This window comes from Thunnus albacares, chromosome 2, assembly GCF_914725855.1.
Source record: "Thunnus albacares chromosome 2, fThuAlb1.1, whole genome shotgun sequence".
Lineage (NCBI taxonomy): Eukaryota > Metazoa > Chordata > Actinopteri > Scombriformes > Scombridae > Thunnus > Thunnus albacares.
The window spans coordinates 39426500-39441499 of NC_058107.1; the positions used below are offsets into that span (position 1 = coordinate 39426500).

At 36.4% G+C, this 15000-nt stretch overlaps 1 protein-coding gene across 2 annotated transcripts in view; it reads right to left on the reverse strand.

Annotated features, from left to right (window-relative positions):
* Nucleotides 1-15000, reverse strand: part of phf19 (PHD finger protein 19) — a 24008-nt gene that overhangs the window by 8429 nt on the left and 579 nt on the right. For both annotated transcript variants that reach the window (XM_044335413.1, XM_044335404.1), the window contains exons 2-10: nt 8151-8334; nt 7942-8023; nt 7731-7844; nt 5905-5999; nt 4313-4461; nt 3619-3714; nt 3349-3538; nt 2558-2625; nt 2317-2463 (exon numbers count right to left, since the gene is read on the reverse strand). In XM_044335413.1, coding sequence (XP_044191348.1) covers nt 2317-2463; nt 2558-2625; nt 3349-3538; nt 3619-3714; nt 4313-4461; nt 5905-5999; nt 7731-7844; nt 7942-8023; nt 8151-8333 — 1124 coding nt within the window. In that variant the 5' untranslated portion in view covers nt 8334. The remainder of the gene's footprint in view (nt 1-2316; nt 2464-2557; nt 2626-3348; nt 3539-3618; nt 3715-4312; nt 4462-5904; nt 6000-7730; nt 7845-7941; nt 8024-8150; nt 8335-15000) is intronic.

Consider the following 15000-nt stretch of genomic DNA (forward strand, 5'->3'; position numbering starts at 1 on the left):
ACAAACGGGAACAGCTGTTTTAGAACTACAAACGGGAACAGCTGTTTTAGAACTACAAACGGGAACAGCTGTTTTAGAACTACAAACAGGAACAGCTGTTTTAGAACTACAAACGGGAACAGCTGTTTTAGAACTACAAACGGGAACAGCTGTTTTAGAACTACAAACGGGAACAGCTGTTTTAGAACTACAAACGGGAACAGCTGTTTTAGGACTACAAACGGGAACAGCTGTTTTAGAACTACAAACAGGAACAGCTGTTTTAGGACTACAAACAGGAACAGCTGTTTTAAAACTACAAACAGGAACAGCTGTTTTAGGACTACAAACAGGAACAGCTGTTTTAGAACTACAAACAGGAACAGCTGTTTTAGGACTACAAACAGGAACAGCTGTTTTAAAACTACAAACAGGAACAGCTGTTTTAGAACTACAAACAGGAACAGCTGTTTTAGGACTACAAACGGGAACAGCTGTTTTAGGACTACAAACGGGAACAGCTGTTTTAGGACTACAAACAGGAACAGCTGTTTTAAAACTACAAACAGGAACAGCTGTTTTAGGACTACAAACAGGAACAGCTGTTTTAAAACTACAAACAGGAACAGCTGTTTTAAAACTACAAACAGGAACAGCTGTTTTAAAACTACAAACAGGAACAGCTGTTTTAGAACTACAAACAGGAACAGCTGTTTTAAAACTACAAACAGGAACAGCTGTTTTAGGACTACAAACAGGAACAGCTGTTTTAAAACTACAAACGGGAACAGCTGTTTTAGGACTACAAACAGGAACAGCTGTTTTAGAACTACAAACGGGAACAGCTGTTTTAGAACTACAAACGGCAACAGCTGTTTTAGGACTACAAACAGGAACAGCTGTTTTAGAACTACAAATGGGAACAGCTGTTTTAGGACTACAAACGGCAACAGCTGTTTTAGAACTACAAACGGGAACAGCTGTTTTAGAACTACAAACGGGAACAGCTGTTTTAGAACTACAAACGGGACCAGCTGTTTTAGAACTACAAACTGGAACAGCTGTTTTAGGACTACAAACAGGAACAGCTGTTTTAGAACTACAAACGGGAACAGCTGTTTTAGGACTACAAACAGGAACAGCTGTTTTAGAACTACAAACGGGAACAGCTGTTTTAGAACTACAAACGGGAACAGCTGTTTTAGGACTACAAACGGGAACAGCTGTTTTAGGACTACAAACGGGAACAGCTGTTTTAGAACTACAAACAGGAACAGCTGTTTTAGAACTACAAACGGGAACAGCTGTTTTAGGACTACAAACAGGAACAGCTGTTTTAGAACTACAAACGGGAACAGCTGTTTTAGGACTACAAACAGGAACAGCTGTTTTAGGACTACAAACAGGAACAGCTGTTTTAGGACTACAAACGGGAACAGCTGTTTTAGGACTACAAACGGGAACAGCTGTTTTAGGACTACAAACAGGAACAGCTCCTGGTTATATAACTTTTATAGTTCGGTTTAGGAGATTTACACACAGATTAAACACACAGTTACACATACGACACTTTTCATCGACGTGCATAAGACTTCAAACAGTCATTACATCATACAAATCACATCTGGATGCAGATCTCAGTCAGCAGCACTCTGATGCTGGTTTAACAACAAGATAGACTGATAAAAAATAAAAGAATTTCATTATTATTATAAAAGAATTCTTCAGCCTGCTGTGTTTGGCAGAAGTTGGTATTTTCTGTTGCAAGGAGTCAGAAGAGACACTGCTAGCAAGTCTAAGCATGTTCTTGTTGTGAGCTAACTGAAAGTAGTGGCCCACAGGATGGACAATAATATTCACACAACCCCGGATTTAATGTATAGTTTAGTTTTTAGTTTGACAGATGGGCTGCTGTGAGGTCATACTACAGTACAGCATGACTCTCTGAATATCAAACAGGAACATCTGCTACTGCCACCAAAAGATCTGAGTCTATGAAGAAAGTAAGTGTGCTGCTGTATCTCCTGAGGAGTCCATGATAACACGCAGGACGACACTAGACTAATGTCTACACTGTGGATTGTAAAAGGAGGCAGCTGACAATATGGAAGGTCAATAATAATTTCCTGTCTTGTCGATAATAAACCAGTCAACAGCAGGGATAGTACGGTGGAATCATCAGAGTATTATAGAGAAACTGGTTGGTGGTATAATGTCAACAACACAGGTGAGCTGATGCAGCCTTCAGGCGCTGCAACATTAGTCGTGACCGGAGAGGAAAGTGCATCAGCTACCTGGTTTACAAACATGTCACCAGGTATAAATGGAGAGTATTACCTGTTCCTGGCCACGCCCTTCTTCAGACCCCGCCCTCCATCGTTCTGAGCGCGCTCAGGAAAGAGCTTGGTGGGGGGGTTTGGAGGGACTCGAGTCCTCAGACGGAAGATGCACTTCCTCTTCTTTATCTCCTTCCCACACAGAAACCTGAACACACACACACACACACACACACACACACTCAGTATAAATACACAGAATACACAGATACTGCAGTATTTATACTGGCTATGCTTCTTACTTGCTCTTGTATTTGTTGAGAGCGTCCAGCAGGTGCTGCCCCCTCTCTGCTGGAGGCGTGTTAGACAGCTGAGAGAGAGACAGACAGGTGGTAACTACGCTGAGCAGCAAACTGAGAAAAATAGATTCCACATTTTTGACTGTTCAAAAATTATGTCCAACTATTTGGATTTATTTTTACCACAATCAGATTCCCAGTGAGGAAAACAACCATCATGCCTCGGCATTAAGATTATTATACTGTGAGAGGATCTATTGTGTACAAACACTGAAGCCTTCAGGCAGCGAGTCAGCCGGCCTGACTCGTTAATATATCATGATAATTATATAATAATGATATAATTATATAATAATTATATCATTATATATTTATTATATAATTATATAATTATATATTTATTATATAATTATATAATAATTATATAATTATAACACTAGTTTCTCATATCTTGTTTAATGTCTTTCTTTCCATATTCGGGATATTTGTGTTTCACACAAGCGGCGGCATTCTTCTTCCTAGGATTGTGAGGGATTATGGGAGCGATATTAAATATGTTACAGGCTGTTAAAGAAATCAGGAGAGCATGAAATAAGATCCCAGTGTTCCCAGTTAGAGCGCAGTCACTACACACACCGCGCTCAGACTGGTTTTTGGTTGGATTTGTAGTTAAGATAGAAAACACTGAACTTAGACAATCTGTCACGGACATTTCAAAGTTTCATTTCAGTCATGCTGTGATTTGGCTTTCTAGGACAGTCCGGTCCAGTCCGGTCCTAGTTCGGTTCTGGTACCTTTCCGAGCTGCAGATGGTCCCAGTTAGCGGAGACGAAGGCCAGGATCTCGTCCAGCTCGAAGTATTTCTTCTTGCTGCTGACGGACAGGTTGTAGAGAACCAGGTGAACCACATCGACCCACCTCAGGGACAGCCGGCGGACATACTCAGACCCTTTATTACACACCGAGCACAGGAAGAGGTAGAACCTGCAGGGAACACGGAACATCAGCACCGACCTAACGAGGGTCTTAACGAGGAAACTGAGAGCAGCACACAGGTGAGTTACCTGTCTCCAAACATCATGGACTCCTGCAGAGACTGAGTGCACGCTTCATGGAACCACTGCTGACACCTGAAACACTGCAGCATCTTCAGGTACCACCTAGAAACACAACACACAGATCAGCAGTAGCATCTAGAAACACAACACACAGATCAGCAGTAACATCTAGAAACACAACACACAGATCAGCAGTAGCATCTAGAAACACAACACACAGATCAGCAGGTAGCATCTAGAAACACAACACACAGATCAGCAGTAGCACCTAGAAACACAACACACAGATCAGCAGGTAGCATCTAGAAACACAACACACAGATCAGCAGGTAGCATCTAGAAACACAACACACAGATCAGCAGGTACCACCTAGAAACACAACACACAGATCAGCAGTAGCACCTAGAAACACAACACACAGATCAGCAGTAACATCTAGAAACACAACACACAGATCAGCAGTAACATCTAGAAACACAACACACAGATCAGCAGTAGCACCTAGAAACACAACACACAGATCAGCAGTAACATCTAGAAACACAACACACAGATCAGCAGTAACATCTAGAAACACAACACACAGATCAGCAGTAGCATCTAGAAACACAGATGTGGTTTGTAGAGCATCACTGTTTCTTTACAAGTGTGATGTAACAGTGAGCCACAGTGTGTGTGTCTCTGATTGGTCGGTCTTACTCTCCAGGGCCTCCGCAGTAGCAGTAACACTGCTGCTGATTGGTCCGGTGCTGAGAGTCCCAGTCCAGAGCGTCCAGGTGATACGGCAACACCTGCTTCATGGCCGACAGAGCTCTGCTGATTGGACCCTTCTTCAGAGCGCCCCCTTTCTGTGGAGAGGAGACAGTACTGTTACTACTACTGTAGTACTGTTACTACTGCTGTAGTACTGTTACTACAGCTGTAGTACTGATACTACAACTGTAGTACTGTTACTACAACTGTAGTACTGTTACTACAGCTGTAGTACTGTTACTACTGCTGTAGTACTGTTACTACTGCTGTAGTACTGTTACTACAGCTGTAGTACTGATACTACTGCTGTAGTACTGTTACTACAGCTGTAGTACTGTTACTACGAATGTAGTACTGCTACTACAACTTCAGTACTGTTATTACAACTGTAGTACTGCTACTACAACAACTGTAGTACTGTTACTACAACTTCAGTACTGTTACTACAGCTGTAGTACTGATACTACAGCTGTAGTACTGATACTACTACTGTAGTACTGCTACTACAACTTCAGTACTGTTACTACAACTGTAGTACTGCTACTACAACAACTGTAGTACTGTTACTACAACTTCAGTACTGTTACTACAGCTGTAGTACTGATACTACTACTGTAGTACTGCTACTACAACTTCAGTACTGTTACTACAGCTGTAGTACTGATACTACTACTGTAGTACTGCTACTACAACTTCAGTACTGTTACTACAACTGTAGTACTGCTACTACAACAACTGTAGTACTGTTACTACTACAACTGTAGTACTGCTACTACTACAACTGTAGTACTGCTACTATAACTGTAGTACTGTTACTACAACTGTAGTACTGCTACTAGAACTGTAGTACTACTACTACTACTACAACTGTAGTACTGCTACTATAACTGTAGTACTGTTACTACAACTTCAGTACTGCTATTACAACTGCAGTACTGTTACTACAACTGTAGTACTGTTACTACAACTGTAGTACTGCTATTACAACTGCAGTACTGTTACTACAACTGTAGTACTGTTACTACAACTGTAGTACTGTTACTACAACTGTAGTTCTGCTATTACTGCAACTGTAGTACTGTTACTTCTACTACTGTTGTACTGCTACTACTACTGTAGTACTGTTAGCAGTACTGTAGTACTGCTACTACTACTACTGCAGTACTGGTACTGTTGCTACTACTACTACTGTAGTACTTGTACTGTTGCTACTACTACTACTGTAGTACTGGTACTACTACTACTGCAGTACTGGTACTGTTGCTACTACTACTACTGTAGTGCTGGTACTGCTACTACTGTAGTACTGGTACTGCTACTGTAGTGCTGGTACTACTACTGTAGTACTGGTAATACTACTACTACTACTACTACTACTGTAGTACTGGTACTACTACTGTAGTACTTGTACTGTTGCTACTACTACTACTGTAGTGCTGGTACTGCTACTGTAGTACTGGTACTGCTACTGTAGTGCTGGTACTGCTACTGTAGTACTGGTAATACTACTACTACTACTACTGTAGTAGTGCCGTTACCCTGACAGCCAGAGCGAAGACGCAGCGGCGGCAGAACCAGGGACTCAGGACGCTGCTGCCCTCTACAGGAGGAACGTGGCACTGCTGATGGAACCCTGACAGACACACACAGAACATTCAGAACAATGTTACAATGTTACAATATTACAATATTATAATGTTACAATATTACAGTATTACAATGTTACAATGTTACAATATTACAGTATTACAATATTATAATGTTACAATATTACAGTATTACAATGTTACAATGTTACAATATTACAGTATTACAATATTATAATGTTACAATATTACAGTATTACAATGTTACAATGTTACAATATTACAGTATTACAATGTTACAATATTACAGTATTACAATGTTACAATGTTACAATGTTACAATCTTAATCTACTCGTCATTAATCTTTAATGTTTATTTTGTATTTTGACTGTTGGCACATGACGTCTATGACGTCATTAACAGCTGGGCTGCTTTTCATTTGGCAAATGTTTCACTTTAGTCACTAAAGGAGTTAAAGGAGGATAAAAACAACTGCAGCCTGCAAAGTTACTTAATCAGTCAGTCAGTCAGTGAGTTAGTCAGTTAATTAGTCAGTTAATTAGTCAGTCAGTCAGTCAGTCAGTCAGTCAGTTAATTAGTCAGTCAGTTAATTAGTCAGTCAATTAGTCAGTCAGTCAGTGAGTTAGTCAGTTAATTAGTCAGTCAGTCAGTCAGTCAGTCAGTCAGTTAATTAGTCAGTCAGTTAATTAGTCAGTCAGTCAGTCAGTCAATTAGTCAGTTAATTAGTCAGTCAATTAGTCAGTCAGTCAGTGAGTTAGTCAGTTAATTAGTCAGTTAATTAGTCAGTCAGTCAGTCAGTCAGTGAGTTAGTCAGTTAATTAGTCAGTCAGTTAATTAGTCAGTCAGTTAATTAGTCAGTCAGTCAGTCAGTTAATTAGTCAGTCAGTTAATTAGTCAGTCAGTCAGTCAGTCAATTAGTCAGTCAGTTAATTAGTCAGTCAGTCAGTCAGTTAATTAGTCAGTCAGTTAATTAGTCAGTCAATTAGTCAGTCAGTCAGTGAGTTAGTCAGTTAATTAGTCAGTTAATTAGTCAGTCAGTCAGTCAGTCAGTTAGTTAGTCAGTTAATTAGTCAGTCAGTCAGTTAGTCAGTCAGTCAGTCAGTTAATTAGTCAGTCAGTCAGTCAGTCAATTAGTCAGTCAGTTAATTAGTCAGTCAGTCAGTCAGTCAGTCAGTCAGTCAGTCAGTCAATTAGTCAGTCAGTTAATTAGTCAGTCAGTCAGTCAGTCAGTCAGTTAGTCAGTTAATTAGTCAGTCAGTCAGTCAGTCAGTTAGTCAGTTAATTAGTCAGTCAGTCAGTCAGTCAGTTAATTAGTCAGTCAGTCAGTCAGTCAGTCAGTCAGTCAATTAGTCAGTCAGTTAATTAGTCAGTCAGTCAGTCAGTCAGTCAGTCAGTCAGTCAGTTAATTAGTCAGTCAGTCAGTTAGTTAATTAGTCAGTCAGTCAGTTAGTTAGTCAGTTAATTAGTCAGTCAGTCAGTTAGTTAATTAGTCAGTCAGTCAGTCAGTCAGTCAGTTAGTTAATTAGTCAGTCAGTCAGTTAGTCAGTTAATTAGTCAGTCAGTCAGTTAGTTAGTCAGTTAATTAGTCAGTCAGTCAGTTAGTTAATTAGTCAGTCAGTCAGTCAGTCAGTTAGTTAATTAGTCAGTCAGTCAGTTAGTCAGTTAATTAGTCAGTCAGTCAGTCAGTCAGTCAGTCAGTCAGTCAGTCAGTCAGTCAGTCAGTCAGTCAGTGGTGGCAGCAGCCTGTCTCACTCACCGATGCCACACTTCCCACAGATGAGGATCTGGTTGTTTTGGTTTGATTGGCTGTCAGAGTTTGGCTCCACCTCCCGGCACACAGAGCAGCGAGGTTCCTCCCCCGGCACTCCAGCTGCAACATGATTGGACGAAAGATTGTGATCAACAGGTGGAGAAAGAGAGACAGGTAGAGGGAGGTGAGACAGTATAATAACCTGTCTGTCTCTCACCGTGTTGGATGTCCTTCCAGAGGACCCAGAACTTGGAGTTGTCCTCAAATGTGACAAAGCAGCTCTGCCTCGGGGGGCTCACCTGTCCACCAATCACAGCACAGAGGTTTACATCCACCAATCAGAGGACACCGTTCACCAGGTGATTTGTGTGATGACTGATGATGCTGTGCAGAGATGACACGTATGTGTGTGTGTGTGTGTGTTACCCTCTGTATCTTGCCCAGGTAGTAGAGTCCATCTGACCAATGACAGAGGACAAACTGTCCCACACTCAGACTGGACCCCGCCCCCTCATCGTCCTCCAGGCCACGCCCCCTCCGACCTGCCGCCCCCCCTGGAGACGTCTGAGGCTCCAGACCACAGAAGGCTTCTATCAGGTCCTCAAACATCCTGCAGAGAGACAGACAGGCGTTCAGAGAGACAGACAGGAGCCCGGAGAGACAGACAGGAGCTCGGAGAGACAGACAGGAGCTCAGAGAGACAGACAGGAGCTCAGAGAGACAGACAGGAGCCCGGAGAGACAGGCAGGTTCTCAGAGAGACAGACAGGTGCCCAGAGAGACAGACAGGAGCTCAGAGAGACAGACAGGAGCTCAGAGAGACAGACAGGAGCCCGGAGAGACAGGCAGGTTCTCAGAGAGACAGACAGGTGCCCAGAGAGACAGGCAGGTTCTCAGAGAGACAGACAGGTGCCCAGAGAGACAGACAGGAGCCCGGAGAGACAGACAGGAGCTCGGAGAGACAGACAGGAGCTCGGAGAGACAGACAGGAGCCCGGAGAGACAGGCAGGCTCTCAGAGAGACAGACAGGTGCCCAGAGAGACAGACAGGCACTCAGAGAGACAGACAGGCACTCAGAGAGACAGACAGGTGCCCAGAGAGACAGACAGGCACTCAGAGAGACAGACAGGCGTTCAGAGAGACAGACAGGCGTTCAGAGAGACAGACAGGTGCCCAGAGAGACAGACAGGGGCTCGGAGAGACATGCAGGCACTCAGAGAGACAGACAGGCGTTCAGAGAGACAGGCAGGCACTCAGAGAGACAGGCAGGCACTCAGAGAGACAGACAGAACATGTAATGAACATGTAATGAACGTGTAGTAATAAACATGTAATGAGCATGTAGTAATAAACATGTAATAAGCATGTAGTAATAAACGTAATGAACATGTAATGAACATGTAATGAGCATGTAGTAATAAACATGTAATGAACATGTAATGAACGTGTAGTAATAAACATGTAATAATAAACATGTAATGAACATGTAATGAACATGTAATAATAAACGTAATGAACATGTAATGAATGTGTAATAATAAACATGTAATGAACATGTAATGAGCATGTAGTAATAAACGTAATGAACGTGTAGTAATAAACATGTAATAATAAACACGTAATGAACATGTAATGAGCATGTAGTAATAAACATGTAATGAACATGTAATGAACGTGTAGTAATAAACATGTAGTAATAAACATGTAATGAGCATGCAGTAATAAACATGTAATGAACATGTAATGAGCATGTAGTAATATACATGTAATGAACATGTAATGAACGTGTAGTAATAACATGTAATAATAAACATGTAATGAACATGTAATGAGCATGTAGTAATAAACATGTAATGAACATGTAATGAACGTGTAGTAATAAACATGTAATGAACATGTAGTAATAAACATGTAATGAACATGTAGTAATAAACATGTGATGAACATGTAATGAGCATGCAGTAATAAACATGTAATGAACATGTAATGAACGTGTAGTAATAAACATGTAGTAATAAACATGTAATGAGCATGCAGTAATAAACATGTAATGAACATGTAATGAGCATGTAGTAATATACATGTAATGAACATGTAATGAACGTGTAGTAATAACATGTAATAATAAACATGTAATGAACATGTAATGAGCATGTAGTAATAAACATGTAATGAACATGTAATGAGCATGTAGTAATAAACATGTAATGAACATGTAATGAACGTGTAGTAATAACATGTAATAATAAACATGTGATGAACATGTAATGAGCATGCAGTAATAAACATGTAATGAACATGTAATGAACGTGTAGTAATAACATGTAATAATAAACATGTGATGAACATGTAATGAGCATGCAGTAATAAACATGTAATGAACATGTAGTGAGCATGTAGTAATAAACATGTAATGAACATGTAATAAACGTGTAGTAATAACATGTAATAATAAACATGTGATGAACATGTAATGAGCATGTAGTAATAAACATGTAATGAACATGTAATGAACGTGTAGTAATAACATGTAATAATAAACATGTGATGAACATGTAATGAGCATGCAGTAATAAACATGTAATGAACATGTAGTGAGCATGTAGTAATAAACATGTAATGAACATGTAATGAACGTGTAGTAATAACATGTAATAATAAACATGTAATGAACATGTAATGAGCATGTAGTAATAAACATGTGATGAACATGTAATGAGCATGTAGTAATAAACATGTAATGAACATGTAATGAGCATGTAGTAATAAACATGTAATGAACATGTAGTAATAAACATGTAATGAACATGTAATGGACATGTAGTAATAAACATGTAATGAGCATGTAGTAATAAACGTAATGAACATGTAATGAACATGTAGTAATAAACATGTAATGAACATGTAATGAACATGTAGTAATAAACATGTAATGAACATGTAGTAATTAACATGTAATGAACATGTAATAATGAACATGTAGTAATAAACATGTAATGAACATGTAATGAGCATGTAGTAATAAACATGTAATGAGCATGTAGTAATAAACATGTAGTAATAAACATGTAGTAATAAACATGTAATGAGCATGTAGTAATAAACATGTAGTAATAAACATGTAATGAGCATGTAGTAATAAACATGTAGTAATAAACATGTAATGAGCATGTAGTAATAAACATGTAGTAATAAACATGTAATGAGCATGTAGTAATAAACATGTAGTAATAAACATGTAGTAATAAACATGTAATGAGCATGTAGTAATAAACATGTAGTAATAAACATGTAATGAACATGTAGTAATAAACATGTAGTAATAAACATGTAATGAACATGTAATGAGCATGTAGTAATAAACATGTAATGAGCATGTAGTAATAAACATGTAGTAATAAACATGTAGTAATAAACATGTAGTAATAAACATGTAATGAGCATGTAGTAATAAACATGTAGTAATAAACATGTAGTAATAAACATGTAATGAGCATGTAGTAATAAACATGTAGTAATAAACATGTAATGAGCATGTAGTAATAAACATGTAGTAATAAACATGTAATGAGCATGTAGTAATAAACATGTAGTAATAAACATGTAATGAACATGTAGTAATAAACATGTAGTAATAAACATGTAATGAACATGTAATGAGCATGTAGTAATAAACATGTAATGAGCATGTAGTAATAAACATGTAGTAATAAACATGTAATGAACATGTAGTAATAAACATGTAATGAACATGTAGTAATTAACATGTAATGAACATGTAGTAATAAACATGTAATGAACGTGTAGTAATTAACATGTAATGAACATGTAGTAATAAACATGTCATGAACATATAGTAATAAACATGTAATGGACATGTAGTAATAAACATGTAATGAACATGTAGTAATTAACATGTAATGAACATATAGTGATAAACATGTAATGAACGTGTAGTAATTAACATGTAATGAACATGTAGTAATAAACATGTCATGAACATATAGTAATAAACATGTAATGAGCATGTAGTAATAAACATGTAGTAATAAACATGTAATGAACATATAGTAATAAACATGTAATGAACATGTAGTAATTAACATGTAATGAACATGTAGTAATTAACATGTAATGAACATATAGTGATAAACATGTAATGAACGTGTAGTAATTAACATGTAATGAACATGTAGTAATAAACATGTCATGAACATATAGTAATAAACATGTAATGAGCATGTAGTAATAAACATGTAGTAATAAACATGTAATGAACATATAGTAATAAACATGTAATGAACATGTAGTAATTAACATGTAATGAACATGTAGTAATAAACATGTAATGAACGTGTAGTAATTAACATGTAATGAACATGTAGTAATAAACATGTCATGAACATATAGTAATAAACATGTAATGAGCATGTAGTAATAAACATGTAGTAATAAACATGTAATGAACATATAGTAATAAACATGTAATGAACATGTAGTAATAAACATGTCATGAACATATAGTAATAAACATGTAATGAACATATAGTAATAAACATGTAATGAACATGTAGTAATTAACATGTAATGAACATGTAGTAATAAACATGTAATGAACGTGTAGTAATTAACATGTAATGAACATGTAGTAATAAACATGTCATGAACATATAGTAATAAACATGTAATGGACATGTAGTAATAAACATGTAATGAACATGTAGTAATTAACATGTAATGAACATATAGTAATAAACATGTAATGAACGTGTAGTAATTAACATGTAATGAACATGTAGTAATAAACATGTAATGAACATGTAGTAATTAACATGTAATGAACATGTGGTAATTAACATGTAGTAATGAACATGTAATGAACATGTAGTAATCAACATGTAATGAACATGTAGTAATTAACATGTAATTAACATGTAGTAATTAACATGTAATGAACATGTAGTAATAAACATGTAGTAATAAACATGTAATGAGCATGTAGTAATAAACATGTAGTAATAAACATGTAATGAGCATGTAGTAATAAACATGTAGTAATAAACATGTAATGAGCATGTAGTAATAAACATGTAGTAATAAACATGTAATGAGCATGTAGTAATAAACATGTAGTAATAAACATGTAGTAATAAACATGTAGTAATAAACATGTAATGAGCATGTAGTAATAAACATGTAGTAATAAACATGTAGTAATAAACATGTAATGAGCATGTAGTAATAAACATGTAGTAATAAACATGTAATGAACATGTAGTAATAAACATGTAGTAATAAACATGTAATGAGCATGTAGTAATAAACATGTAGTAATAAACATGTAATGAACATGTAGTAATAAACATGTAGTAATAAACATGTAATGAACATGTAATGAGCATGTAGTAATAAACATGTAATGAGCATGTAGTAATAAACATGTAGTAATAAACATGTAATGAACATGTAGTAATAAACATGTAATGAACATGTAGTAATTAACATGTAATGAACATGTAGTAATAAACATGTAATGAACGTGTAGTAATTAACATGTAATGAACATGTAGTAATAAACATGTCATGAACATATAGTAATAAACATGTAATGGACATGTAGTAATAAACATGTAATGAACATGTAGTAATTAACATGTAATGAACATATAGTGATAAACATGTAATGAACGTGTAGTAATTAACATGTAATGAACATGTAGTAATAAACATGTCATGAACATATAGTAATAAACATGTAATGAGCATGTAGTAATAAACATGTAGTAATAAACATGTAATGAACATATAGTAATAAACATGTAATGAACATGTAGTAATTAACATGTAATGAACATGTAGTAATTAACATGTAATGAACATATAGTGATAAACATGTAATGAACGTGTAGTAATTAACATGTAATGAACATGTAGTAATAAACATGTCATGAACATATAGTAATAAACATGTAATGAGCATGTAGTAATAAACATGTAGTAATAAACATGTAATGAACATATAGTAATAAACATGTAATGAACATGTAGTAATTAACATGTAATGAACATGTAGTAATAAACATGTAATGAACGTGTAGTAATTAACATGTAATGAACATGTAGTAATAAACATGTCATGAACATATAGTAATAAACATGTAATGAGCATGTAGTAATAAACATGTAGTAATAAACATGTAATGAACATATAGTAATAAACATGTAATGAACATGTAGTAATAAACATGTCATGAACATATAGTAATAAACATGTAATGAACATATAGTAATAAACATGTAATGAACATGTAGTAATTAACATGTAATGAACATGTAGTAATAAACATGTAATGAACGTGTAGTAATTAACATGTAATGAACATGTAGTAATAAACATGTCATGAACATATAGTAATAAACATGTAATGGACATGTAGTAATAAACATGTAATGAACATGTAGTAATTAACATGTAATGAACATATAGTAATAAACATGTAATGAACGTGTAGTAATTAACATGTAATGAACATGTAGTAATAAACATGTAATGAACATGTAGTAATTAACATGTAATGAACATGTGGTAATTAACATGTAGTAATGAACATGTAATGAACATGTAGTAATCAACATGTAATGAACATGTAGTAATTAACATGTAATTAACATGTAATGAACATGTAGTAATTAACATGTAGTAATAAACATGTAGTAATTAGCATGTAGTAATGAACATGTAGTAATTAACATGTAATGAACATGTGGTAATAAACATGTAATGAACATGTAGTAATTAAAATGTAGTAATAAACATGCTGAAATAAACATGTAATGAACATGTAGTAATAAACATGTAATGAACATGTAGTAATGAACATGCTGTAATTAACATGTAATGAACATGCTGTAATGAAGGGTTCAGTTAAATTGTGCCTGCAGACAGGCAGACAGACAGGCAAGCAGACAGACAGGTGTTCAGTTAGACAGGTTGTGGCTGTGATTCATGTCTGAACTGTCAGGGGGATTTTGACATGTCAGAGCATGCGCAGTGCGTATCAGAACCGAGACAAGCATACAGTAAACCACAAACTGACCCGGGTCACACCGGGTTAACTAACGGAAAAACTGCGGCTGGATAACCCGGGTTATACCCGGCTATAACTATTTTAACCTGGACTGATACGGTAAACTAGCGGCTCTGGGTCCGGTTACTGAGCAGTAATAACGGCTTCAGTCTGCCGTTACGCACGTTAACCTGCTGGTTACCGGAGGCG